This window comes from Accipiter gentilis, chromosome 1, assembly GCF_929443795.1.
Source record: "Accipiter gentilis chromosome 1, bAccGen1.1, whole genome shotgun sequence".
Lineage (NCBI taxonomy): Eukaryota > Metazoa > Chordata > Aves > Accipitriformes > Accipitridae > Astur > Astur gentilis.
The window spans coordinates 35,634,364-35,659,815 of NC_064880.1; the positions used below are offsets into that span (position 1 = coordinate 35,634,364).

General features: G+C 36.3%; 1 protein-coding gene across 4 annotated transcripts in view; it reads left to right on the plus strand.

The window, feature by feature from the left end:
* KCNH7 (potassium voltage-gated channel subfamily H member 7) overlaps positions 1 to 25,452 on the plus strand; it is a 244,840-nt gene that overhangs the window by 159,977 nt on the left and 59,411 nt on the right. For 2 of the 4 annotated variants that reach the window (XM_049827171.1, XM_049827425.1), the window contains 3 exons: positions 4,110 to 4,538; positions 9,283 to 9,306; positions 12,616 to 12,830. In XM_049827171.1, the coding sequence (XP_049683128.1) occupies positions 4,110 to 4,538; positions 9,283 to 9,306; positions 12,616 to 12,830 (668 nt within the window). Of the gene's footprint in view, positions 1 to 4,109; positions 4,539 to 8,751; positions 8,773 to 9,282; positions 9,307 to 12,615; positions 12,831 to 25,452 lie in introns of all 4 variants that reach the window. The other 2 variants (XM_049827251.1, XM_049827343.1) reach the window with 2 other exon arrangements.

Consider the following 25,452-nt stretch of genomic DNA (forward strand, 5'->3'; position numbering starts at 1 on the left):
ACTTTTTTCACAAAACTATTAACCAAAACATTTTCTTTCCATGAATTCTAAATATCTTCTTTTCTGATCTCCCAAAATGTGAGACAGAATTTAAAAAGGCTTTCAGAAGGCGAGAAAAGTGGATTTGAATTTGGGACTTTGGACATAACTACATCTGCGAACAGTTTATATGCAGTGTATTTTCAGACTGAGTTCTACTATTTAGAAGCTCTAAGGGTTAGCTGAGATGGCACAGAGAATAAATGTAACCAACAGATTAACTCATTTGCAAATTACTTATTCAGTGAAGCAAGGTTTGAAAGGAGGAGGTGGAATGTAAGCCTGGAATTGTGACTCAGACTCAACTGCTTTCCTCAATTGCTCTTAGCAAGCCACAATTATACAAATCTCTGACTCAGCATTAAGAACCTGGCAATCTAGTCTTCAACAAAACATAAGGTTTTTAATGTAACATTATCTGTATATTTATAGTAAATAGCTAGTTGCATCTCAAAAATATTTTAGTATTGTAAGCCAAGATAAATCCTCTCTGACATCATACCTACACAAAGCAGGGGTTGACCACTTTCAAACAAAAGATTTTAACCCATAAACAGTATGCCAGCAAAGCTTCCACTGACCCTTCTAGTCTATACTGGGACAGCAGGCCTGGGGTGATGAATTTTGCTTCATGACAAATTGTATTATTACTGAGCTGAGTAAGGAAGTGTAATGTAAACTAGACAAATTCTGAATGGGCCTCCTGATAGCTTTAGCTACAGTGCTGCAGGAGAGAACTGAACGTCCAACACATCATATAACTCATTATCTGTACACTGAAGAAGAATAACAATACTCGTCCTATAAAGAATATTCAAATAAAAAGCAGGAAATAAGGATTTTAATTTTGAGACCATTTATTACAGTTTGTAGAAGAATAGCAAAAAGCTACTCATTTAAGTTTTCTATTTCATGCCCAAGAGTCTTAGCAAGAAGCAAAATTCTCACTGAGCATTCTTTCCAGCTGAACTGCAGTTAGACAGCTAAATCAGTAATGCAATATAACATGGTCATATTAACTTGGTGAAGCAGAAAAGACCATCTGCAACACCATGAATATGACTAAAATAGAGTGCCAGTAAAAAGCCTTTAATAGTGTCTAATGCCAGAAAACCTTATGAATGGTATTTTTAAGTTCAAAGTAATTGATGAAAACAGAATTCTAGTATTTGTTTCACTTTTGATGCAATAAGCTTTCAAAATTGATTTATAAACTGCTTTACATCTCAATTTTACATGCATTTTAAAATAATAAAATAATTTTATATGTACTTCACTAATTTCAACTGTAAGCAATTTGTTCAAGTATACTTAGTAAGTTAGAAGACATACGCATGTTCCCAAGGTGCACTCTACTGAATATCACTGTGCAGATTGAAAATTGGCAGCTCTAGCTGATGTTTAAAAATGCATGACTCTGGTTTTATGTAATAGAGAGTTCTGTCTACTGTACTGTTGTGTCCATATATGCATTAGAGTAATATATTTAGTGCTAAAGATTTGGAATTCAACAATCTTTTTCAGAAATTGTCAAGGAAAAAAAAGGAAGATTGTTACATGGGTTTATATTTTAAAGTAGGGGGGAAAGGGTGGAAATAAATGGCCAGATTTCTAAATACTGAGATGTTATCAGCAGAGTCTCACAGGTTCTTTATTATTTAATACATTTTTAATTACTTGGATAACAAAGGTGCAAATGGTGAGAATGTTTGTAGATGTCACCAAATTATTCAGAATATGATATGAGATTTACAGACATATCCTATGATACTGAGTGGCTGAGTGATAAAACAGCAAACAAAATTTTTTACAGACATAACAATAGAGACTAAATTATCTGTTACCAATCAAGAAAGAAATCTCTCAGCTGTTGTGAAAATTTCTTAAATTAGCACAGGCCAGGAAGATAACTCAAAAAGGCAACCAAATATTAGGAATTATACAGAAAGGAACTAAGATCAAAACAAAAAACTGTTATGTCATTATATTGATCCCTGAGTCTGGGAGTAGCTCAGGTCACTGTCAAAACCGATTACATTAGAAATGAAAAGGAACTGAGAAGAGTGAGAAGGATGATCAGAGGTACACAACACAGTTACACTAGCATTCTTCAGCTTGGGAAAGGGTATACAAAAAGGAATGCAACAGATGTATGAAAAGCTATAAACATTATTGAGACTATAAAAAGGGAGCAAATATTAGCTATTTTTCATATCATAAGGACTAGCGCCCTTCCCAAGGCAACAGGTTTATAGCAAGCAAGAGGAAGTACTTTTTCACAGAGATATACTAAAATTATGGAACTGTTTCCTATAGGATGCTTTGCAGATCAAAGTACAGCTGTGTTTCAAAAGCTGAGATAAATTCAGGGAAGAAAGGTACATCAAACATTCAGTTTGTGGTTTATCTCTGGCTCAGAAAGTTTCTGAACTGCAGATAGACAGAAACTGAGTAAATTTACTGGGACAGATTACACAGGGTAGTGGTTCTTAAACTCCTTCTCCATGTATCCACTACTGGAAAACATCAGAGGTACAACAGTGTGCTGGATGGATCTGTGGTGTTGTCTAGTATAGCAACTTTAGCTCTTACACAGGTTTTCCATTAAGAAGAGCAGGACACTCTCACTTTCATTCATTTAGAACTCAAAGTAAATTCAATACTAAATATATAGGACATTCATTTTAAAACATTAAATGATTAAGCTGCACCATCAATTGCTCTACACTTACTGTTGGGCATAGGCATCAATGAAAGACTAGTTCAAAACATTTCAGTATGGGATGATAAATTTCAGTGCTAAATATTAATGAACATTAGCTAGCTACAAACGATGGTGATTAAAACTGACTGATAAAAATGAAATCTTTTCCCAAACAGAATTTCTTATCCCAGTAGGAGGGAATAACAAGACATTTTGAGATGTCCTCTGAGAAATCATTTCACTATTGATTCACTGTGGAAAACACTCATCTAGCAAAGTGATGAGTGACAAGAAGCTAGGTCAGACCGTTTATGCAATGACATCTGATCATTTAAATTATTTCAATTATTTTATTTTGTTAATATTTTTTAACATTTCCTTTTCTAAATTGTTTGCTATGTTTCTGTACATCAGAAGTCCCTGTGCCTCCATCTGTGAGTTGTATTACACAATACCTTAAAGTATTTGCTGTCTGGGTTTGTTGTTTTTAGAGGGACAGTCTGTATATTTTACAGTTCTTCCCCTGAATATTCTTTATTTGCACCATATTTTACACTTCCTCTCAGCTAGTGATATTTCCTACCATTACAAAAAGGTTTTATTTTTCCACACACTCAGAACAGCCTACCCTGCCATTCAATATCCCAAGCCCAACTAAGCCCACACCCGTGCAAATGTACAAAAGATAATTGCATTGTATGGGTGCAACTGAGGCTTGAGAGCTGTGTTGCTGGTTTTTCTTCCTGCATGTTCCTTTCTTTTTCATTTTAAACTCATTCAAAATAAGTGTTTCATTTAGTCGTAAAATGTAAGTATTGGAAAGGATTGTGGCAAAACTGATACACAACTTATTTTTCTTTCCTGAAGGATTAGCACTGTTATCTTCCTATTTAATTTGTAGCCAATAAATCAATAAATCAGCAGTACACTTTTAAGCACAAGGAGTTCCACTAATAATAGAATCCACAAATATCTATTTCAGGATAACAAGCAAAGTAGTTTGACATGTTCTAGCAGTCTTTTATAGATGCATAGATTTTTAATTTAGAAAGGACCATCAGAACAGATAACCTTATCTCTTTTAAAACAGACTGTAGAATCAATGCTGCTATTCTTATTATGAGCTCAATTACTTAGGTCTGACTAAAGTGTGAAATCCTTTAACACCATGACTATAACAAACTTACAGCTATATAATATTTCCATATTTACAAATTCCATTGCTAAGCATTGTAATTTATTAGGAATAGGTCAATTATTTATAGCTATTATTATACACTCTGACTGTGTGTGAAAAAAAATCAGATTTTTTATGACAAGAAACTAACATGTAATATTTTCTTCTTTTGTATGTATTTACATGTAGGCAGACTTTTTGGATTCCGGTTACCTGGATTTAGACTTCTAACATACAGAAAGCAGTCCTTACCACAGGAAGACCCTGATGCAGTGATAGTCGATTCATCTAAGCACAGTGATGACTCAGTGGCGATGAAGCACTTTAAATCACCTACAAAAGAAAGCTGTAGTCCTTCAGAAGTGGATGATACAAAAGCACTGATTCAACCCAGTAAATGTTCACCTTTGGTTAATATATCAGGACCTCTTGACCATTCATCACCTAAACAACAATGGGACAGACTTTACCCTGACATGATACAGACAAGCAATCCACTAACCCATTCCAGATCAAAGGAAAGCATTTGTAGTATACGGAGAGCATCTTCAGTACATGACATAGAAGGCTTTAACGTCCATCCCAAGAACATTTTTAGGGACCGTCACGCAAGCGAAGGTATGGTAGAAAGTCAATCAGTATTCTCTGATGTACTAAGAAAGGAATTATTGCAATTTTTCGTAGTAATTATCACCACTTTGTAAGCAAAACTAAATATAAACAGCTGTATACATTCAAAAGCACACTAAAAATATTAAGGGCCCAAATATGCCAGGCTTATTTACCCTAAATACTGCTTTTCATGTCTAAGCAGACCAATGAAATCATGGGGTTGCTCTTAGACTGCCATCTGCCTTCTGTATAGGGATATAGCAAAATCAGGCCCCACATTACTAAATATTGGTATTTGGCGGGGGGGAAATTGGGTGATCAAGTTAAAATTGCATGCAGAGTTCTGTCCCATGCTCATATATTAAATTGTCTTTGTATGAAATCCTACTTCAGAGACTGATCAGTTTATTTTTCTTAAATCTGTAATGTGTACATTGTATATTCACTGATCCAATGCTGAGACATGCTTTTTCTCTCACACGGAGAAAATATCCTTAGCAACTCCATTGGAATGCTTTGTGTAATGCTTAGTGAAATACTTAGTGTAAAATTCATGTAAGTGTGATTTTCTCTTTGTGTTAGTATATTCTTGCAACCAGCAAAATTTACAAAGAAGTTTCTTCTGTCTTCTTTTACTACTGTCTCTCCTAATTACACAAAGTCATGGAGTATAGTCCATGATTTCTTGTTGCAGACAGGGAGTTTAAGAACTTGGGAAACAGCTTAGCAAACAGAGGTTTGAAAGCCCTGTGAATGGAGAGGCACCTTTGAAACTGGCTTTAGCAGAAAAATGCCACATATGTAATGCTTTTGCAGCTACTGATGGTCTAATGACTTGAATTGCATACTTTTTATTCAAGCCTGATGACAAGGAATGTATGGGGAATATTTTAAGATTTCAAACACATATGTCATGGAAGACTGTGTACAGATTCATAACTTAGCAAGAAAATGAATTTTCATTTTCAGTGATTGCCTGTTTTTCTCCTATTTATTGACCACAAGCGTAAAATTCCTTTAAGTTCTCCTGCCTTTTGGAAGGTCCACATTGAGTGCTCTTTGCTTCTGTACATCGCCTAAATATAAGTCTGAATGCTCCTCTGCCACCCAGATTAACTCCTAAAATAGAAGAACTAACTCTTCCTTCCAGTTACTCTTTCTGTATTAAATATAATGGGTAAATACTTCTTTTCTCATTTCTGTTTCTTTTGGACTCTGATTTTTTCAGTTCAAATGAACCTGAAAATTCAATTAATTCCATCCTAAACCATATCATTTTTTGATATATTTCATGCTTACATTCAAGCCAAGATTTCAAATTCCGGATGTGGAGGCAAAAATCTGCAAGGTTGAACCTTGGCATGTCTTTTGGACCATTGCATAAGCTTCATCTTGGTTTCAACTTCCCTAGATATTTAAACTAACCTTTCAAATAAAACATATTTAAAGATATCTGTTTTGTCAATTTCTATTTTTGGAACTTATTTTCATTAAAGCACTTCCCAATTGGTCATTCTTTATATAGTTATATGACGAAAATGTGTAAAAATCAATTTCAATATTGTCTTTGGTTATGGTGGTACAAAGCTCATCCAGAAATTGCCACATAATTTAATGCTTGCTGCTTGGAGGAGCAAAAATTTCTAGCTCCATTTCACTGAATAATAATTTTCAAATGTTAAATACTAAGGAAAATAAATTTTACTATGAGGACTCAAGAATCCATTTGAATTCCTATGGCCTCTCACGTGATGTGATCATTTACAGTGTAAATTGATAAAACACCGCCACTCTGATTTCACTCTGCATAAGCTACAAAATAGTAGAGGATCTGGCCCTAAGTTTAGGTCTTACATACACATTCTAAAAAAGTACAGCAGAACAGAGGTTGGCTCTCAGAATTGCAGTAGAATTAGTAACCATCCTTGATGCCATCTGCTTCCAAGCATATTAGAATTTGGCACCTTATGCTGAAAAGATGTTTAAATTTAGCCAGCAAGTCCTGCTTGCCTTACACAACAGTGAGCCATAAAACCCTATTGTTGCTATCAAATTATGTATGCAAATTAGGTATCCAGGATTCAGCCTAAATCATCTTCTCTGGACTCACAGATTCTGAGCAGAAGCTATAGATACTGTACTGGAGAATGTAAAGCCCTAAGTAAAAGTAAAGTACAATAAGAAAAAGTTAAAAAGTAAACTAGAGTCCCAACGGCCTAAATTATTACCCAAGGAAGCATAAGATTTAATATATTTCCCATTCCATTTTTATTTTGTTTATGGATCCTAATAATTCTGAATTTTCCTGAATCCATTGAAAACTACTACTCTGTCTGAAAATGCAGTTCTGAATTCAGATTTAATTTTTTTCCACCTCTTCCAGTTCAAATAATATTATTGAATCAGCATAACAGAATTCTGACAGAAGAGAATAGCATTCTTTAGCTCAATACTAACTACAGTAATTCACCCATGGTCAATTTTTTTTTTTTTTTTTGGAAGATAACACAATTGAGAATATAAATTATTTCATGCATTAAATTAATTTATGTAACCTAGTTGTCCATCATTTTAAAATTATCATAGCTGTGGCCATTATATCCTGAAAAGTATTACAGTAAAAATGAAAATTTAGGATTTTAAATTCATTTGAGTGTACTCAATTAAATTCCATTCTAAATTTGCCTATTTGACAGCAAGAACAACAGGGCAGGAACTGTGTCTTCCGCCCACCACCCAAACTCCAGCAAAGTCCTTCTCACCTGAAACACCAGCAATCCAGATTTTGCAAGCAGGTACAGGTTCACAGGGGCTCTTTGGAAATGTTATTTTCTTCAGAAAGTGACCTCAGTAACATCCCTGCAGTTTTCTGAAAAAACAACAGGCTTTTGAGCCTAACTCAGCCTGCAAAACGTGCATTACTGCTACAGATGCCTGGCATAGAAAGGCGTCAGGCTGAGAGGAACTAAACGCTCTCCCACACTCATGGTCCAGAGGGCCCAGCTCGACGTCCCGTGCTCCCCGGTCCTCAGAAAGCTGAGGAAAAAGCCAGAGAGGCAGCTTGTGTGACATGATGCCACAGACGAGGCCCAACGTCACCTCCGTCTCCCCTCACAGGAGAAGGCCATAGCCTTTCTCCAGGGCGGGGCTGAAGCGGGCTCTCTGCAGGGAGAGGGCTGGTGCTGGGCCAGACAGGGGGGCACAGCCGCCTCAGCCCTCGGAGGTGGCCTGTCAGCGGGGGACAACTGCAGGTGAATGTCAGTTTGAGGCCCAAGCACCTCTGAAAGCTGGTAAGCTGGTCACGGTGGCCGGCAGCGCACAGGGGTAGGGCCGCATCCTGTGCCTGGCCCCTTGCTCCCTGTCAGCCCCCAGGGCCCTTGCCCACCCTCATACCTGCTCCAAGCTGCTGCAGCTGAGCAGGGGACATGACACAAAGGGAGGGCAGCCTGTGGGTCATGTTGTACACCCCTGAATAGGGGTGGCGTCTACCTATCCACCTGTGTGGCTTCCTTAAAATAATATTAAATAATAATAATAACAACAACAATGATAATATTCTCCTTGAAGAGGTTTGATGTGATGAGAGGATTCAGGGCCGGGTGTGCCTGTGAGGGCAGAGAGCTTTACTACCGTTACCTTGCAGAAAGGCACCTAAGAGCTGAAGAAAGGTTCAAGGTATATCTTTCTCCTCAGTGTTTCTCCAGTATTTACTCAGAAAGGCACTGTTCAGTTTGTTGCCATGGTAAAAACTTTTCCTCCTGTGAGTCCTGGGCAGGTGTGGGGCCTGGGCATCTGTATAGGGCTGCCTGCGCAGCCCCACACCCCATGCAGCCAGCCAGCCTGTGCTGCCAGCCACAGCTGCAGGTGCCTCAGCCTCACTTAATTACGTGTGAGTACTCCTTCCCGGGTTAGCACTTTTAACCTCCAACCCAGCACCAGACTTGTGGAGGAACAATTTTATCATGGCACTGTTAAGGCAAGTTAGCTAGAGCCAGTCCTACTACATGCTGATCTACTGCAAACAGTTTTAGATTCTCTCTCAATTGTCAAAGTGACTTCAATGTGACTGAAAGTCTACAAAACATAATCAAGGATGTGCAAAAATGTTTCAGTTCAAACCACATACATACTTTGAAGCAATATTTTCTGCTTTTTCTGATGTAGATTTTAGTTGTCTTTTTTCTCTTTTTTTCTTCACTTTTATTATGCTGAAAACCAGATAATGGTCGCAATGTCAAAGGTAAAGTATACGTCTAGACTGTGCCTTCCAGTGTTTCAAACAGCCACACTTTTTGGCATGTTACTTTGCCTGCTGTATGAAATGTTCAAATGCAACATTCTCATGCTGACCTCTAGGGCCAGGTGCATTACTTATATTTGTTAAACATCTAGTTATTCCCTTAACTATTGTGTCAAAGCACTAACTACCAATCCCTGGAAAAAGTGAAGGCATAGTTAAAGAGTCATTTGACTTAATTATCTGTTAATTCAAAAAAGGAAAGGAGGGAGATAGAACATATCATATTTATTTAACTCAGTGCTGTTGTCCTTAAGCAGGCAAAATTTCTATTGAAGCTACCAGGAGTTTTACCTGTGAAAGGACGTATAATCAGGCGGGGCCACTAACAAACAATCTATTGTTATAAGGTGCTTAGTTTTCAGTATAACTATCTCAAAAATAAAATAATTGATAATCAGGAGCCTTATGGAAGTATCTTCACTTATTCCTCTTTTGTCTCCTTAAAACTAGTTTCACGTTCCTGGATGGCAGGGGGTATGGTTTCAAGCTTCCTGTAGTATTAAAATGTGCATGCATGAACTTCGTTGCCAATTTCATGTTTATGTAATATTTAGTGCAGTTACAAAATTGTTTCTATTCACCAGCACTGAGCTGCATCTTTTGGAACCAATTCGAACATAGTTCTTAAGTGACTTCTTGCATTTCTAGAAAACAATTACTAAAGCATTCAGTTTAACTGCAATATTTGTAGCTATGTCTGAAAACTGGTTTGTGACTTCATGCATGATGCAAAAAGTGTGTGTAGCTGGTAAAGTCTTCTCTCTCAACTGCATGTAGTGCATGACGTAGATTCTGTAAAGCAATTCATGGACTATGAAATCATTGCATTTGCTTCATGTGTATGTTGGCAAAATCTTGGGGGAAAAAATGCAGTCTCTGTACTGTAAAACAACTTTTATAAATGTATTTACCGCTGGTGAAAAATGATGGATTGACAGCTCAGGAGAGTGAAATCATTTCTCAATGCATTGTGTAAGCAGGGACAATGGGATCCTACCATAAAAATGGGGAGCTCAAACTTAACTTTAAAGAATCTCCTTTGTAAGGTAGGCAGAAGCATGTCATTCTCCCTGCATATTCAGTTCTTGGCCACTCTGCTGAAACTGTCAATCAGGGTGCCAATTAGTGTCAATTGTGATTGTGATTTGTTATGGCCCTCTTTTTCTGCTTCCTGCTGTAAGAGTATAGCAAAGGTCCGCTAGTTGTCAAGTATCAGCTCAATTGCTGCCAGCCTGGGCTGTACTTAAGCTAGTGATGACTTTCAATTAATTACCATTATTAATGAGGTACATATATACCTTTCACCACTTTCTAAAGCTAAAGAAGGTGGATTAAAAAAGCAAGGTTTTATTCTCGTGTGCAATTCACTTAAGTCTAATATCAAACGCTAGGGCATGAGTCTTAGGTAGTGAAGGAGAGATTAATTCCCTTTGGAAAAAAAGCAATAAAAGATTTAAATCCCAGAAAGCAAAATTTCAACGCAATTTAAGCCTCTATAAAGTTGCTATTAAAAAAAGCAATGTCGACTATCTAATCATAGATTTGCCTAAGCTCCCTTAGTTTCCTCTTAACTTTGAGTTCCTTAGGTATCTAGAAACTTGTTCATCTGACAAGTGGCCCCAACTTGACACACCACTCATGTCTAAGACTACTCAATATTCAAAAACTATTAATTGCTACAACTATGTAGGGACATAGAGTTGAAAATCTGCAGTCTGACCATATGTGTGTAGCACACACCAGTCAGATTAGCCACTTCACTGATTTGTGAGGAGACTGAGTCCTGATTTATTTTGAACACCACTTTTTAGTAGACTTATGTAGATGATGTGAAAGATAGATTTAGGTCCTACCTGGGCCAAAAGGTGTTTAAGAACAATATTCCAATTCCTTGGTAGTATCCTCAGTACTCAGTACCAGGCTTTTTTAGCATTCCTTGTGGGAGAAAGGGAGTGCTTTCTTCCTTTTTCCAGTGAAGCTGTTCCACAAAGAATATACTAGGTTCGTTGGTCTAGGGAGAAAAAGAAGGACTGTTTTTGTAGTTTAATGGTTAGAGCACTCACCCACAAATTTTTGTTTATTTTACATCAAATGATCTTTGGACAAAATACAGAAAATCTTGAGAGCAGAACCACCGGATTGATCGCTCCCAGGGGAGCACCTGAACTGTTAGTCTAGAGCATCGTGCCTTCCCTTGTCATCTTGAACTCCTTTCTGCACAATGGCACAATTTGAAATGGAGTAGTAGAGGATTTCTATCTCTGGCCTAGGTTAACGTATAATTAGCGTAAATTTAGGAGGTAGAAAGCATGTCTATAAATCCAATCCTTTTAAGCTAAGAAAGCAAATTAAAAGTCTGGTTCTTCAGCAAGCATTCTAAGCCAGGTGTGAGGGAAGACCAGCCCTCACTTAAATAATTTTACGAAAAAAAACCAATTCAGCACTGCCTGAAGCATTTCCTGACAGCTGTCTTCAAGCAGCTGGTTGTTTGAATTTCACTGGTTCACACATTGCAAATACAATCCAGCTCTTCCACTGTTGACTCTGCAATTTGCCCCATAGGCCTAATCTTGTCCCACTGGCTGTTCCTGAATCATAGCATCCGTTCTTGTTTCCCTCCCTGGAAGACAAAAAAAAAAAAAAAAAAAAAAAAAAAGGGGGGCAGTAGAAAAAAAAACATCACCTTGTTGCCCATATTAAAATTGGGATGCAAAAAGGTTCTCATGTGGATCTGAGAAATACCCTTCTATCCCACACTTTAGATACATTGTTACTGACTGCAGGAACTGGATTTTTTTCTTAAATTTATAACTGGCTGGATCTAGCTCTCGCTGTCTAAATATCTTTATCATTCTTTTTTCCAGTATATTTTTAATAGCAAATTTTCCTTACTATGAATATTTTTGGCTTCTGGAACAACTTTATGATGACAGTACAAAACGAATGTACTGATCAGTTATATTGCTTTCTTGTTGTACACGGAACTCTATCCAATATTAAAAAGAACAATTATAATGGATATGTACCTCATGAAGTATACAAACTCCGTATTTTTTATCTGTCATGATGCACTAAAGTAGTATAGGATGTTTCAGTGTATAAATACATCATTAATATTCTACATATGGGTAGCCCTGTTGTTTTCAATATTTTGTTGGTAATGACAATGGAAGAAATATATTTTGTGAGATTGTGATACTCCAAAATTAAAGGCTTTTAGGGCAGTGTTGGGTTAATATTTCCATTGATTAAGTATGGAGTTACTTGATGAGTCAACAGGGGTACAGCAGGGGTCTACTCAATTTCCCAGTTTACCAAAAAGCGATTTTGAACTATCATGTAAGCATGAGCAAAAGTATGAATGTGAAAACAGAGCCTTTGCTCAGTCCAGACACTCTTATACAATCTTGTGTCCTATTTTGGTTTCTATAAACAAGTGAGAATACAGTCTTTATATTCAGCCAGAATTATAATGGAGCATACCAGCATACCCAGTAGCATGAAAACAAGTAAGGATGAATGCATTACATACTTTGCAATCCATTGACTTTATAAAAAAATATTGGGGGCTATATGAAAGGTAATTTCATATTTACATACAACACTACACTTGATTCTCATTAGAAAGAGTTATTTTTAAAATTTAGATAATTTTTACTATTAACAAATAGTATAGTGAAAAACAGTTTTTAACTACCCTTTTAACATATCCCACTTAAACATTAATGATAACTTATTTTTCTGCATTCATCAAATACTAAATACGTGTTCTGATTTTTTCAGGGCCTTTTAATCATATCAAGTCAAGTCTGTTGGGATCCACATCGGATTCAAATCTCAACAAATACAGTACAATCAACAAAATTCCTCAACTCACACTGAACTTTTCAGATATCAAAAGTGAAAAAAAATCTTCATCTCCTCCTTCTTCGGAGAAAGCAATTATTGCACCTAAGGTGAAAGACCGAACGCACAATGTAACAGAGAAGGTTACCCAGGTAAGGTAATAGCCATTAATTTAGTTCCTTTTCAGTTTTGTGGAGCCAATTATCAGCGTATTCAGTAAATTCTTACTATTTTCATGAATAATTTGGCTATCTCCAAGACAATATGAAGGGTTTGAGCCAGTTGCACATGAGGTAGTTTACAACATTAAATGATACTGCTAGCAAACAAAACTTTTCAGCTCTCTCTTTTTCAATGGAAAAAAGCTGTAGTATGCATCAAGTGCCCCAAACAAATCCACTAATTTCAGTGATTACTGTCAGTCATAAATGTTAGTTTCATTCTTTTTTCTTTTTCTCAGTTTTATAAATTGCTGATTAGTGCAAGGCACAACATAACAACTGGTAGGTGATTGTGCCACTGGTATAAGTATTATAGTTATGTCTTGTAATTTGTGTTCCAGTTCTTTGGCTTTTCATAATGCTCTTTCCTGTGGGTATCTTTTCTATATCTGTACATCAAAAAGGCCGTCAAAATGAAAAGCAGATACCTTTGGACTGAATGTATGATATATTCTGTCATATTCGGACATGAGGCATACAACTGAAACAAAACTGAAAACAATGCAAGATAGCATATTTCTTCACTCTAAGACAGATACAGTGCCCTCTGAAGGCAAGAGTTTTCAGCTAAATTCAGTATTATTATTACATTTGTGTTGTAATATCATGTGGAAATTGGCAAGGACAGGCCACCAAGGTGCAACATGCTGGAAAAAAAATATTAAGACATGACAGTATCCCAAATAACTTTTATAGTCTTAGTAAGCAGTGGGTTGGCCCTTAAATGCCCATCCACTTCACAGACTGAAAGAGGTTAGAAGTGCTTTGTATTAGAATGCAGATATAGATTCTATAAGGAAGATCTTGCCAAGACTAGCTTTTGACTTACTGCTTACATACCTGCCTTCCATAGACCAGACAGCAGCTTCTCAACTTTGGTACTATGCCAGATAATGTCAATGTTCCTCCTCCCTTCAACAGATATAAAAAAGGAATGTATTGTACACCGTCCAGGAGAAATAGACATAAAAGTTCTATCAGTTCTATCTTGAAATCAGGTAATGCCTAAAAAGAAGTTGGATTTTTATCTTTCATATATTTTGTCTTTGATAGCTAACTTGAATCTGCAACCATTGTACTTTCTTCCCTGGTCAGCTGTGAAAGATTTAATCTCTTCCAGATCCATTTTGATAGTCTTTAAATCATTCATAGTAGTTATACATAGAAATCTTTTCACAGATAATATGGCAAAAACTCACGTTACATTAAAAAGACTAGTTTTTATAAGTTATGTAAGCATAAGTCAAGTTTGATTGGGTTTTTTTTCAAAATTCTGAGTGGCTAATTATTGCCAGAGTGCCAAGTTTTTATGTCTTAATGACACTGTCGGGGGGGGTGGGGGGGTGGGGTGTATTGCCCAAACAACTTAGGTAGATATTATGAAAAGGTCCAATAGAAATGGCTTGGATCAAAAAAACCTTCCAGGAACACTGATACTAAACAAAATTCAAAATTAAATTTTAAATGCTCTACAAAATCTTTACAGGTCACAAAAGGCTTCCAATTTAATTTGACACTGATTTATGTCCTTTTCTAGAACTATCTCAACCAATGTGCTGAGGTACAATTTGTGTAGCAAACTTTCATAATATAGCATTCATCATAATTGGAAAGAATTCCCCACAACTGTTCCTTTTATTATATTCAGTTATCAATGTTTTTAGTTGCTATTGCAGCTTAAACTCTAGGATTAGGTACAGAGAGAAACTCCTAGGAGGTATATATAAATGTAGGTTTACTGAATTTGATAGCCAAAAATCTAGTTAGCTAGTTATTCATTAATTAGATTAGAAATAGACATTTAGAAGAAAGTGGCTAGTTTTATTCCTGTTTATGTTTCTAATCCCCAGTGATTTCAATATGTTTTGTAATAGTCAGCACTTTGAAGGTTCCACTGCATGTCTGCCTGTAAATCTCTTTGTAAAACTTTTCACAGGCCCAAAGGTCCATTCTGTATCTGCAGAATAGTGCAAAAGTGGGTTTGGAAGGTTTGAGCACAGCATTGAGAATAGAATATGGCAGAAACATCAGATGAGATTATTAGGATACACTCATGCTGGCACAGTCCTCTGATACGTAAATCTGTGAAACAGCATCAAAAATGTACAGAGGGCAATATGAACTATTTCATCTATGGGACAATATCAGTAAAAGAGCAAATGAGTATAAAATGGCCATGGTAAGTTAAAAGGTCGCCCTTTATCAGAGTAGTGACATTCTGAAATAGTCTTCTAATAAAAGAAGGTAGGGCAAGAATTCTAAATGTCATTAGACAGAGCCTGAGAAATGTAGTAAAGGAATAGATAACACAATCTGCTTTTCTGGGATTGCAGGACTTGGTAACATGGAAGGCCACTTCCAGTCACATATTGCACCATTCAAACAACCATCCATCTCTCTCTTTGTACTCCTTATTGTGTATCTGTCTCCCTTTCCTTTCCTCAGCTTTGCTGAGAAATTTGGTCCTGCTGCTATAACCTGACATTTCCACTACTGTGACTCCTCTCGCTGTGCAACTCAAAATATAGAGACATGCACTCTGGTATGCATCACACTAAGGTATCAGTGAGCCTCACAGCTGGATCACTGCACTCTGGATTCTCTCGCATGCATCAATAATATCAACCTGAATATCAGCATCACAGGGCACAAGAACAAGTTCTTCTTTCCAGAGATAACAGCTGTATGACTTATATCATATCCGCAAGCTGGAGAAGTAATTTAGGTAGTGAAGACAGTGAAAAAGGAGGGGATGGCACATAACTACCTTCACAAGGTAGGGGAAGAATAATGAATAAAATAAATGAGTCATGGCCATTGTGTTTAGAGGAAATTATACACTTTCAGAAAGCATTTAAAGAGGAGTGAGATGCTTTAGCACTAAGATTTTAGTGGAATAAATTAGGAGCAGATGGGAGAATAAAGTTTAGAAAACAATTTCAGAAGGAACAGAAGATGTTGTGGGACAGTGGTTGATACTTCAAGTGAAAAATACAAACTTTGAAATGCAGGTGCAGAAAACAAGATTTCACTACAGAATTTAATAAATAAATAAATACAATCCTCAGCATTTTACCTTTTAAGTAATACAAATAAATGAATCTCTTCAAAAAGAGCTAGGTTACAAATTCTACTGCAAAGACCCTTCCAATATTGTCTTACTACTTAACAGGAATGTTCAGGACATTATGTAGAGGTTAAAGTTGCCTTAAGATATAGCTTCCAGTGAAGTGCTGCACATGTGCTGGTCCTGAATAAGTAGGTGCCCTGATCTCTTGTCCTTTCACCTGGGTCTCTGCTGTTCAAAACTCCTTGTGTAATGCAATGGGGAGTAGCATAACATCTTCTGGATGCCTGCTTCTGCATAACATTGACTTTTACTCAGAGGAATAGTCCAGTAGTAGCTGCCAGATACTCCTTATTGAAAAACTGGCATTGTCATATCCCAGTGTAGATATTTGTCACTAAAATTAAATTTATGTTTCCATTCCACTTTACTAAAAGTTGGGGTTTTTTAATGTTTCACATTATCATTCCTGGATGTGCTAAGCTAGACTCTCTTCTAGAAGAGTCTCAACTTACTTTTTTTTCATTATTCATTTCTTTTGACATTCTGTTCAAGGGGACAGTCCAATTTCTGCATTCTTTTGCACTGGCAGGATCAGTTGGGATCCTGACACTGATTGTTAGAAGGAGACAAGTTTTCCCAGAGGCACAAAAAGTAGACTTCTATTAAAGAAAGCAGTGGGGCAAAAATTTTACATATATCCCTTAACATTTTTTTAGGAATTTATAAAGAGGACTTCTGGCCTTAAAATTACAGCATGTAGAGGTGCAACAGTAAGTGATTTTAGCATTTGTTTAAATACTGATTTATTTTAAAGCTTCTTACACATCCAGTTCCCACTGATGTATGGCTCCAAAGCTGAGAACTCTGTTGTGAACAGACTCAGAGTAGCATGAGGATTAGAATAGTCAGTACCTATGCTTATTTTCAAAGAGTGAATTCCTAAATACCCATAGATTAACACTGGAAACAAACAATAGCTGGCCCAGTTAATAAACTTATAAATTACTGGTCCCTTTATTGTGTTGTTTAAGAAAAATTGTTTTGTGGTCTGTGATCATTAATGTTCAGAGATTATTGATCCCCTTGAAATTCATCAGTCTGTTGAGATATAGCATGTGATTGAAAGACTTAATATGTATCTGTTGTTTATGATTTGTCTCAATAGCTGACTTATAGGAAGGTAAAACTCTATGATCTTTGAATTTCTTGAAATAATACTTTTCAAAACAGTTTCATCATTCACCCACCTGTAGGAAATATATATACCCAAACTGGTTATATGGCTGATCAAACAATAAATATATACCTTGACAGGCTACACGGTTGATTGGAAGATTGTAATCTAATTTGCAGACATGCTGAACAGTCACAGCTCTTCTGAAAGTAGACTTCTCAGTGAAGGTGTGTGTGGGGGCCATATATGAAGTGATAGACCTTGTAGTTTCACTGTATGTTTTTGTAATCTGGCCAGACTCTATTCTGTCAGCCCCAAAAGATTAAGAAATAAGTAACAATATCCCCCAAGGCCAGTCTCAGCTGTTGATATAAAAAGAACCATTACATGATCATGACTTCAAACTGACCTTCAGGTTTTCAGGCTAAAAGAAGACTAGTAGCATCTAGGACAGAGAGGGGCAATATAAGACCTAAAAATAAACCAAATTATTGATCTATACATTTTCAGCAGTCTGATTCAGCTGACACACTTTGCTGTTTACAGCATCATGCAATAACACACACACAAACAAGATTTCAAGGCTGTTCATTTTGGAACGCAAGCTGACATAAAGCAGAAAATTCTGAATTAAGGGGAAAAAAAATTGATATGTCTTCCAATTCCACAGCAAGGCATATATATAATAATGAATTTGGAGAGTAAGCAGAGCCAAAATTGCCTAGTTACTGTATGGGAAGTTTAAATTAAATTATTAGTTTCTGCTGAAGTGAGAATCATCTTTTTTCTATTATTTGTTATTCCTGTTCCCAATGATCAATTGACATAGTTTATACAAGAATTTATTCCCTTTGTTTACAATTATACTTAGCACCCTCATGCAATAAAATTTTACCTTGTATTGTCATTATATAATTAGGCTTTGTAATTACTATAGATGTAATTATAGAAATAGTATAAATGTGTGCAATTTCATTATCATTTAGAAGGTGTGACACTCTGTGTTTGAAAAGAAGAAAAGTAGAGAACATCATGGTGATGGCAAAACCAATAAAAATACCCCAGTCTCGGGGTAGTCATTTATACCTGTGCAAAGATGTCACCAAAACTGTAGAGCACGCTCTTTTGCACCAGACCAAGTAGCTATACAAAGTGCACAGAAGCAGAAAATAAAGCCCACTGTTTTGATCAGTTTCAGGAAAAAACATAGCATTTTCATTGGAATTACTTGCTATTGCATCAAGTAATAAAATGGCCAATATAGTTACAGATTCACAGCAACTGTGAAAGATAAAATATTCCTTCCTTCCAGTAGAGCCTCTTCTCTTTGTGACAGATTAATAGGCTAAGGCATCTGAAATGCTGCAGTGTTTTGAGAAGATTTTACAACATATGGTAGAAATGGAGCAGTCAGAAAGCCCAGCTGCTTTGAAGCATATAACCTGGATGCATCCTTAATTAGTCCATGTCCTTCCCCCAAGATCTACTCTTCTGAAAAAGGGATTGCCTGATTTTGCTGAGTTGGGAAAAAAGTATCCAGTATCTTCTATGAATTCTACTTCTGAGTAATCAACATTTTGTGTGATCTCTTTGTTGTTACTGCCTTGAATCAGATACTCCGTGATATGTTCTGTGATGTTAACATGGAATGGAGCATATAATTTTTTTTAATACTAGATCATTTTCCAAAGCCATATTCTTCTTTTGATGCTAATAAGTGGGGAAGATAGGCAGGCATAGGCTTTCAGACTGCATCGTAGTTTGTCCTGAAAAAAATGAACTTGATTAATATGTTGAGGGTGTAAGAACTAATGCCCTACAAAGCAAGTAAAACTGATGAAAACCAAGGTGTAGACAGCACTTAGGCAAACCTCATTTCTCTAGTCTAGAGCTCTAAACCTCCACACTCCCACTTCATGGTGGATTGACCTTGGGAGTTTCTAAACTTGGTAGGTTACTCAGTTGAAAACAACGGTTTTGACACCCACCAGAATGTCCCACCATGAACTGCAGGAAGTCAAGCCCCTGTTTAGTCCCTGTCAAGCCCCTCTGGGATCCAGAGAACTGGCAGAGTCCTCTGATCCACTTGGCATGCACAGCCTGAAATAATACCTTTCACATGTGCAGTTAGAGTTGCCTTAAAACAGCCATGAAAGAAGTCACAGTCTCTCTTTCATGTAACCTTAGAACCATAAAAAAATGTAGTGTGGAAAAGACCTCTAGAGGCCATCTAGCCCAACCTCCTAGTCAAAGCAGCGTAACTTCTAAGTTAGATCAGAGTCAGGTGGTTACCATGTTAACTCAGGAAACAGTTTCTATGTTTAGGCCAGCAGAAGCATATACTTTCCCAGAGAAAATCACCTAGCAATTGACAGCAATAGCAGCTTGTGTGCAGAAAGAGGGAGGGAAGAGGGCAGAAAGCTGTGGATCTCATGGGCCAGAAAGAGCTGGCGTTTTACAAGGAACATTTCTGGTGTAGCTAACATTTATGGTACTCGCTTAGAAAGAGGCAATCCTGGGTTGTAGTCCCAGAGTATTTTGCCTGTTACTTATCTTATGTAAAAGACCATCTGATAAAAAAATCCACAGAAATAACCCTGGGCACCAGGGCCTCAGACTCAGGACTTCCTCCATCTCTCCCTGAGTGCCCTTACCCTCAATTGACCTGCATGCTGAAATCTGTTCTAGTGCCAGACACCTCACATGTAATGCACTGTAGTACCAGTGTTGGATCTAGCCACAAGATGCCATAACCTGGACAATATTTAGCATTTACCTGAAATTACATATTCACGCCTATTAAGAGTCATTTTCGTCAGACAAAAAATAAAGGAATGTTCAGCTAACAATTTAATATTAATTTCTTGCAAGTAACTAGTTTCCCTTTTAGCATAATACTAGCTAATACACAAAGTGAAAAACTGGTGAGGTGTAGGAGAGAAGCATGTGGATTGGTTAGTTTTGATGTATTGACAGCTGAGGAAAATAATTTCTGGTTAGGGTTTGTTAGGGTTTGGGATTTTTTTCATAGGCTTAGAAACAGTAAGAAGCAGCAAAGACCATTAAGCCCACTCAGCACAGTATGTTGTTTGATGAATTCTGAATGCCCTCAAAGTTAATAAACCAAATGAAAAGGTCATTCTTCTCATCTATTATACGTCATGTGTTAGAACTTGAATAAAGCTTTCAGCTTGTAACTGGTAGCAGGATCAATAGAGAAGTGCATACCCAGAATAGTTCAGAGATAATGCGCTTTTTTTTTAAAAAAAAGGAGGAACACTCCTTAAATTATATTGAAATATTAATAAAAACCCAGTAAGGGAAAAATTAGGAGACAGATGCAGGAATCAAAAATCAAAGGGTCATTGAATCCCAAATATTATGTTTATGAGATTGTGTGCTAATCAGTGTGGTAACATGTAGTTGCAAAGCATTTATTGAGCTTTATGGGTGGTATAGGTGACACTGAGCATAAAATTAATGAGCATACCACAACAAAAATATCTAGAAAATAATTACTAATAGTGGCTATTTCTGGCCATCTAGAGTGTAGAAATATGCTATAAAATTCAAATATACCTGAAATAAAATACCTAATTGCATGAATATTTAGTTGATATTCATAATACATAGAGAACTCGGAGTTTATTCTTCCTGATATCAGGGTGGCCTTGTATTAGATTTATATTAGATAAGTCTCTTTTTCTTTGACAGTTGAATAAATCTTTCATTGTAGCACATGGTGGAATTGTCTTTAAGGTACTTTAGGTGTATTTTCAAGCATAAATCTTTTATTCAGAGAATTGCCAATTTTACATTAAGGCAGCATCTTTTTAAATATGCAAATTGCATTAACTACTTTTCATTTAATATCTTGGAAGGTGGCATGAGAAGGTATGTTCAGCTCTGGACAGCCTGTTCAGAATACTGCTACTAATAAATGAGAAACATTTATTAAATGGGAAGAAAAGTTCATTTCACAGCTTTGCATTTTTTTTCTAATCTAAGTATCTGTCTATGAAAATGTTCCACTTTCTAAATGAATTCTATTAATTATGGAGAAACCTACTCTCTTTTGAAACAAAAGAACTGCTGTATGGTATGGTCTCACATCTGTACCAATCTGTTCTGTTCAGAGAAGTTTAGTTTCACTGGGTTTGTAGATGGGTTAACAATGGAAGACTATAATCAAAGGAGAGTAATACCTTTTTCTGCAGCTTAGTCTGTAATGATGTTAGTTGCTGGGTTTAGAAGTGAGCAAGAAATCAGTGTCTGTGGCTCATGGTCATCCTGTATAACTTGTTAGAGGCCAGCTAATTTATTTTGATGAATTTTGTTAGGATAGCAGGCAGACTGCAGCCTCCTTCCAGGTTTTCAAACAAAGCTTGAAAAATAAGTTTTGTATAGGATAGTAATTTCCAGATATACTATGCTGTTTATTTTCTCTCTCATTTATACCTATAATATCAAGTATGCTAAGGAAACTGCAACAGTGAATGACCCATTCAGCAGTGGGTCATTCTACACAGTGTGATAAATTAGTCAATATATCTAGAAAACAAAGAACATTAAGAACATTAAAGCTTGCAGTCAGACTTCTATCCTCTGCATTTTTTCCACTGGATTGAGCTTTTGATGTCTGCAATCATACATGTGATCAGCCATAGTACCAAAAAGATTCTCATATCTCCCTGGTTAAATCCATAAATAAAAGGTCCTGTCCTCTCCGGAGTATGAGCTTCATTTGGCATAACACAGGCAAGGGAGAGCTTCTCAAGGAGTTATTTTTGGCTCACGGATGCTGTGCTATCACAAATTTTGTTAGAGTTCCAGAGTAGCTAGTGAAGAATCATCATGAAGGTCCTACCACAATTCTCAAAAACTAAAATATGTTTTTATATTGGAAAAAAAGAAAAACATCTAATGTAAGATCCAGCTACTGACTGAGGAAAAGCAAGTTTGTCTGCTCAGTTCTCCGTGGTCAGACTCCACCCTTTTTCTCTGCCTAACCAGTATGAATTGAATGGATGGCTCTCGAAATCTGGATCATGCTTTTATAGGTTGGTTTTGGTAGTGAAATGTGATTTGTATCGTCACATTTTGTGTACATGTATATGCAATCTGTTGCAGCTCCCCTTGCCAAATGGCTTTTTCTGTGGAATGTTACTAACCAAATTTGGTAGAAGGTTGGGTAATGCACTAAATTTTCCTACAAGTGGTGTGAAGAGAGGAACCTGGGCAGAACACTAAGACTAAATGTCACCTTTAAGTGAATGAGGTTGGCATATGCTCATTAGGCATAAACACCGGAGAGCCACAGGTGAGACGGGCATTTCTAAATTAAGCTTTTCCCCAGCTACCAGAGCAGTTTCAATTCCAGTTCACACCTTTTTACACACTAAGGTCTCTAATTACAAAATGCAAACTTTCTAGAAACTGAAGTTTGCTTTTTTTGCTGATTATGGAAAAAATATTTACCATGAAACTGAAGGTTAAACTTAAATATGAAGGTATGCATAAGGACCTGTTCTCCCTTTCTCCTTTACTCTTGACAGTTACATCCAAGTACTGTAACCACAGAACTAAACTATGGATGTAGCTGCTTCATTTTCACTCCATGTGCTTCAGATATTCTTACAGATTTTATGTTCTTCTTTAGCTGCATCAAAATGTTTGGCAGCTATCAAACTAGTCTAAATGGATAATAATGAAAGATACATTTGTCATGAATATCGTGAGAAAGACAAGATAACATCAACAAACACAAAATCTACTTTGTTCTTTTAGGTGACTAAAAACCACAGCAATAGTTTAAACCCTTATTACAAATGTGACCCTTGATGTTTTGTTGTCAGACATATAAATGATTGTTAACAGCTTAGTATTGCCAGAAGAGCAACGAATAACTCACAAACTCTTTAGAATTTTGAAGGATAGCATTTTATGTCTTCTGAAATAACACCTCATAGTGAATTTTAAAAAGGGTTACACAACTTTTAATACATATTCTGGCATTAACATTCGCCATAAATAGTCAGTTGTCCTTCTTTGATAATCTGTATATCACTAATTTAAGATTTAAGAACAGTAAAGCACACTCAATAAATCTGTATGCTTTTATGTATTGCTCTGATGATGCATTACCCACTAATATGAAAGTAATTACATACTGACTGGCAGGAAGAGGGTCCTGAGATATAAGATCTATAAGGCATTTCTTAATGTTTTCATGGAAAATAACCAATGGAAAATGAACAATAAAAATACTTCCTCTCTTTTAATATCTATCTTCATGAGAAAAATGGTAGGTTAGAGATAGTGAGTTTTCTAAATTATTACATGTATTCAAGCCTGGTGAAGCAATTTGTTTGACAGTAACGTCCACATAAATACTATTTCCATGAAACCTGTACAATTTTACTGAACAAACATGAAAAGAAGGCTGTTCTACTGCTTTAATGTCATGGCATACATAACTTTCCTTGACAATTTGAAGACTTGGGGTTACTGTGTATTTAAATATCTTTAGCTATATAGATTTACCCAGTTATTTGATAGTCATATGAAAATGTGGCATTTCGTGGCCTTAGTCCTGTAAGGTGCTCCTCGGCACTCCCAGGAAGTCCCAAAGCTCTCAAATCCAAGTCAGACTTGAAAGTTTTCATCATCACCAAGGAAGGATGTTACCCTATCAAATGGAGACTAATTGGACATTTCTTGAGGAATCTTTGTAAATCTTTAAGACCAAAAATAGTTTTGTAATTCTCTTCACATAGAGAGTCCAATTACTTGATAATAAGGGCTACTTCTTTGCTTTGTATTGCAGTATTTGTCAAGTTCTCTGACATGCTATTACATCACTGGAGATTTCAGTGTTCATCGATATCATTATATTTATATAGTGCAAGCACTAGTGAGAGTCCAGTAATTGTTCAGTACAGCTGCTATAATTTCAAGGCATCAACCCAATCACTGTATGCAGATAGGTCATGTCACTGTTGGATATATATACGGTGTGAGTGTGGGCTTCAGCCATGGGATCAGATCTTACATTTTTTCTCTGTTTCATCATATGTTTTAGATGACGTGATGTAAAATATTACTATTGCTTATCTAAACACCATTTTCATGAGTATAATGAAATGTATTTTAATGACAGCCCTAAATAGAAAATATGAAGAGAAGAAAGATATACAAAGAGATCATTTTTAATTCTAAAAATACTAAAATACAAATTTATGATACACAGGAGAAACATGAAGTAAAAGATTTTCTGCTGTTCAGGCTAATCCTTATATATCTACCCCATTTTACAATTATACACTCTATTTCATGTATTTGTATCATTTTTTAAAAGTATCTTCTAAAAGACCTTCCATTTCCAGCTCAAATGCAACTTGCTATCACAGTACCATTAACATTGAAGCTTCAGAATACTTAAAAGTTAAAACTTCAGCCAACAGGGACAGCAAAGAGCTGTGTAAAACCCTGTCGGCAGCATATTACTTGCTCAGTGTTGTTTCCCACAAGCCTTCCCAAGGCTGGAAGACAGCATTTCTCTCCTCTCTTGGAGGAAACAAGCAAACTGAAAACAGGTGTTTTGAGGTAGGCTTGAGATGACAGTCTTCCAACACAAATTGTACCCATTACACTGCAGGAAATTAAAGAGGAATCAGAGCACCAGAAAGCAGGCATGCAGGCAGCAAAATATTCACCTGTACCAGTAAATCCATATCAAAAATCTCAAAGATGGAATTGTAACTAAACTACCTAAGGCAGAGATAGAACAATTCGACCAATGTAACTTGAACAGTCATGACAGCGGTGTTACACGCATAGGTGCACAAGACCTTTTTTAATCAATGACAGTCTATTCCTTGTGGATTTTCCAATACTAAATTAGTGATTTTTATGGCAATATATTAAAAGGTTATGTCCAGGTCTCAGTTAGATTTTTGTTTTTCTTAAATTTTAACACCACCAAACAGCATTAACATTCAACTTCACTGACATTTTTTGGACATTTATTATAAAAATTACTTAACACTAAATCAAATAGATTCTACACTTACCAATTTTTTTCTCATTGCCTACCAATTGCAGCACCTCCAGAATGTTGATTCACTGAGTATCCAAAAACTCTTCCAATGTTTCTGCATTTCAGTTGGGTTGAGAATGCCACAAAGTCTGTCTTCAACTAACTCAAAAAAGCTTTATTTAGTAGCAGATTGAATTCTGGAACAAAAATGATTGAAATATGCTCAGATAAGCTTTGAGTTTTTCAGGTTCAGCCATTAATAACAGAAGTG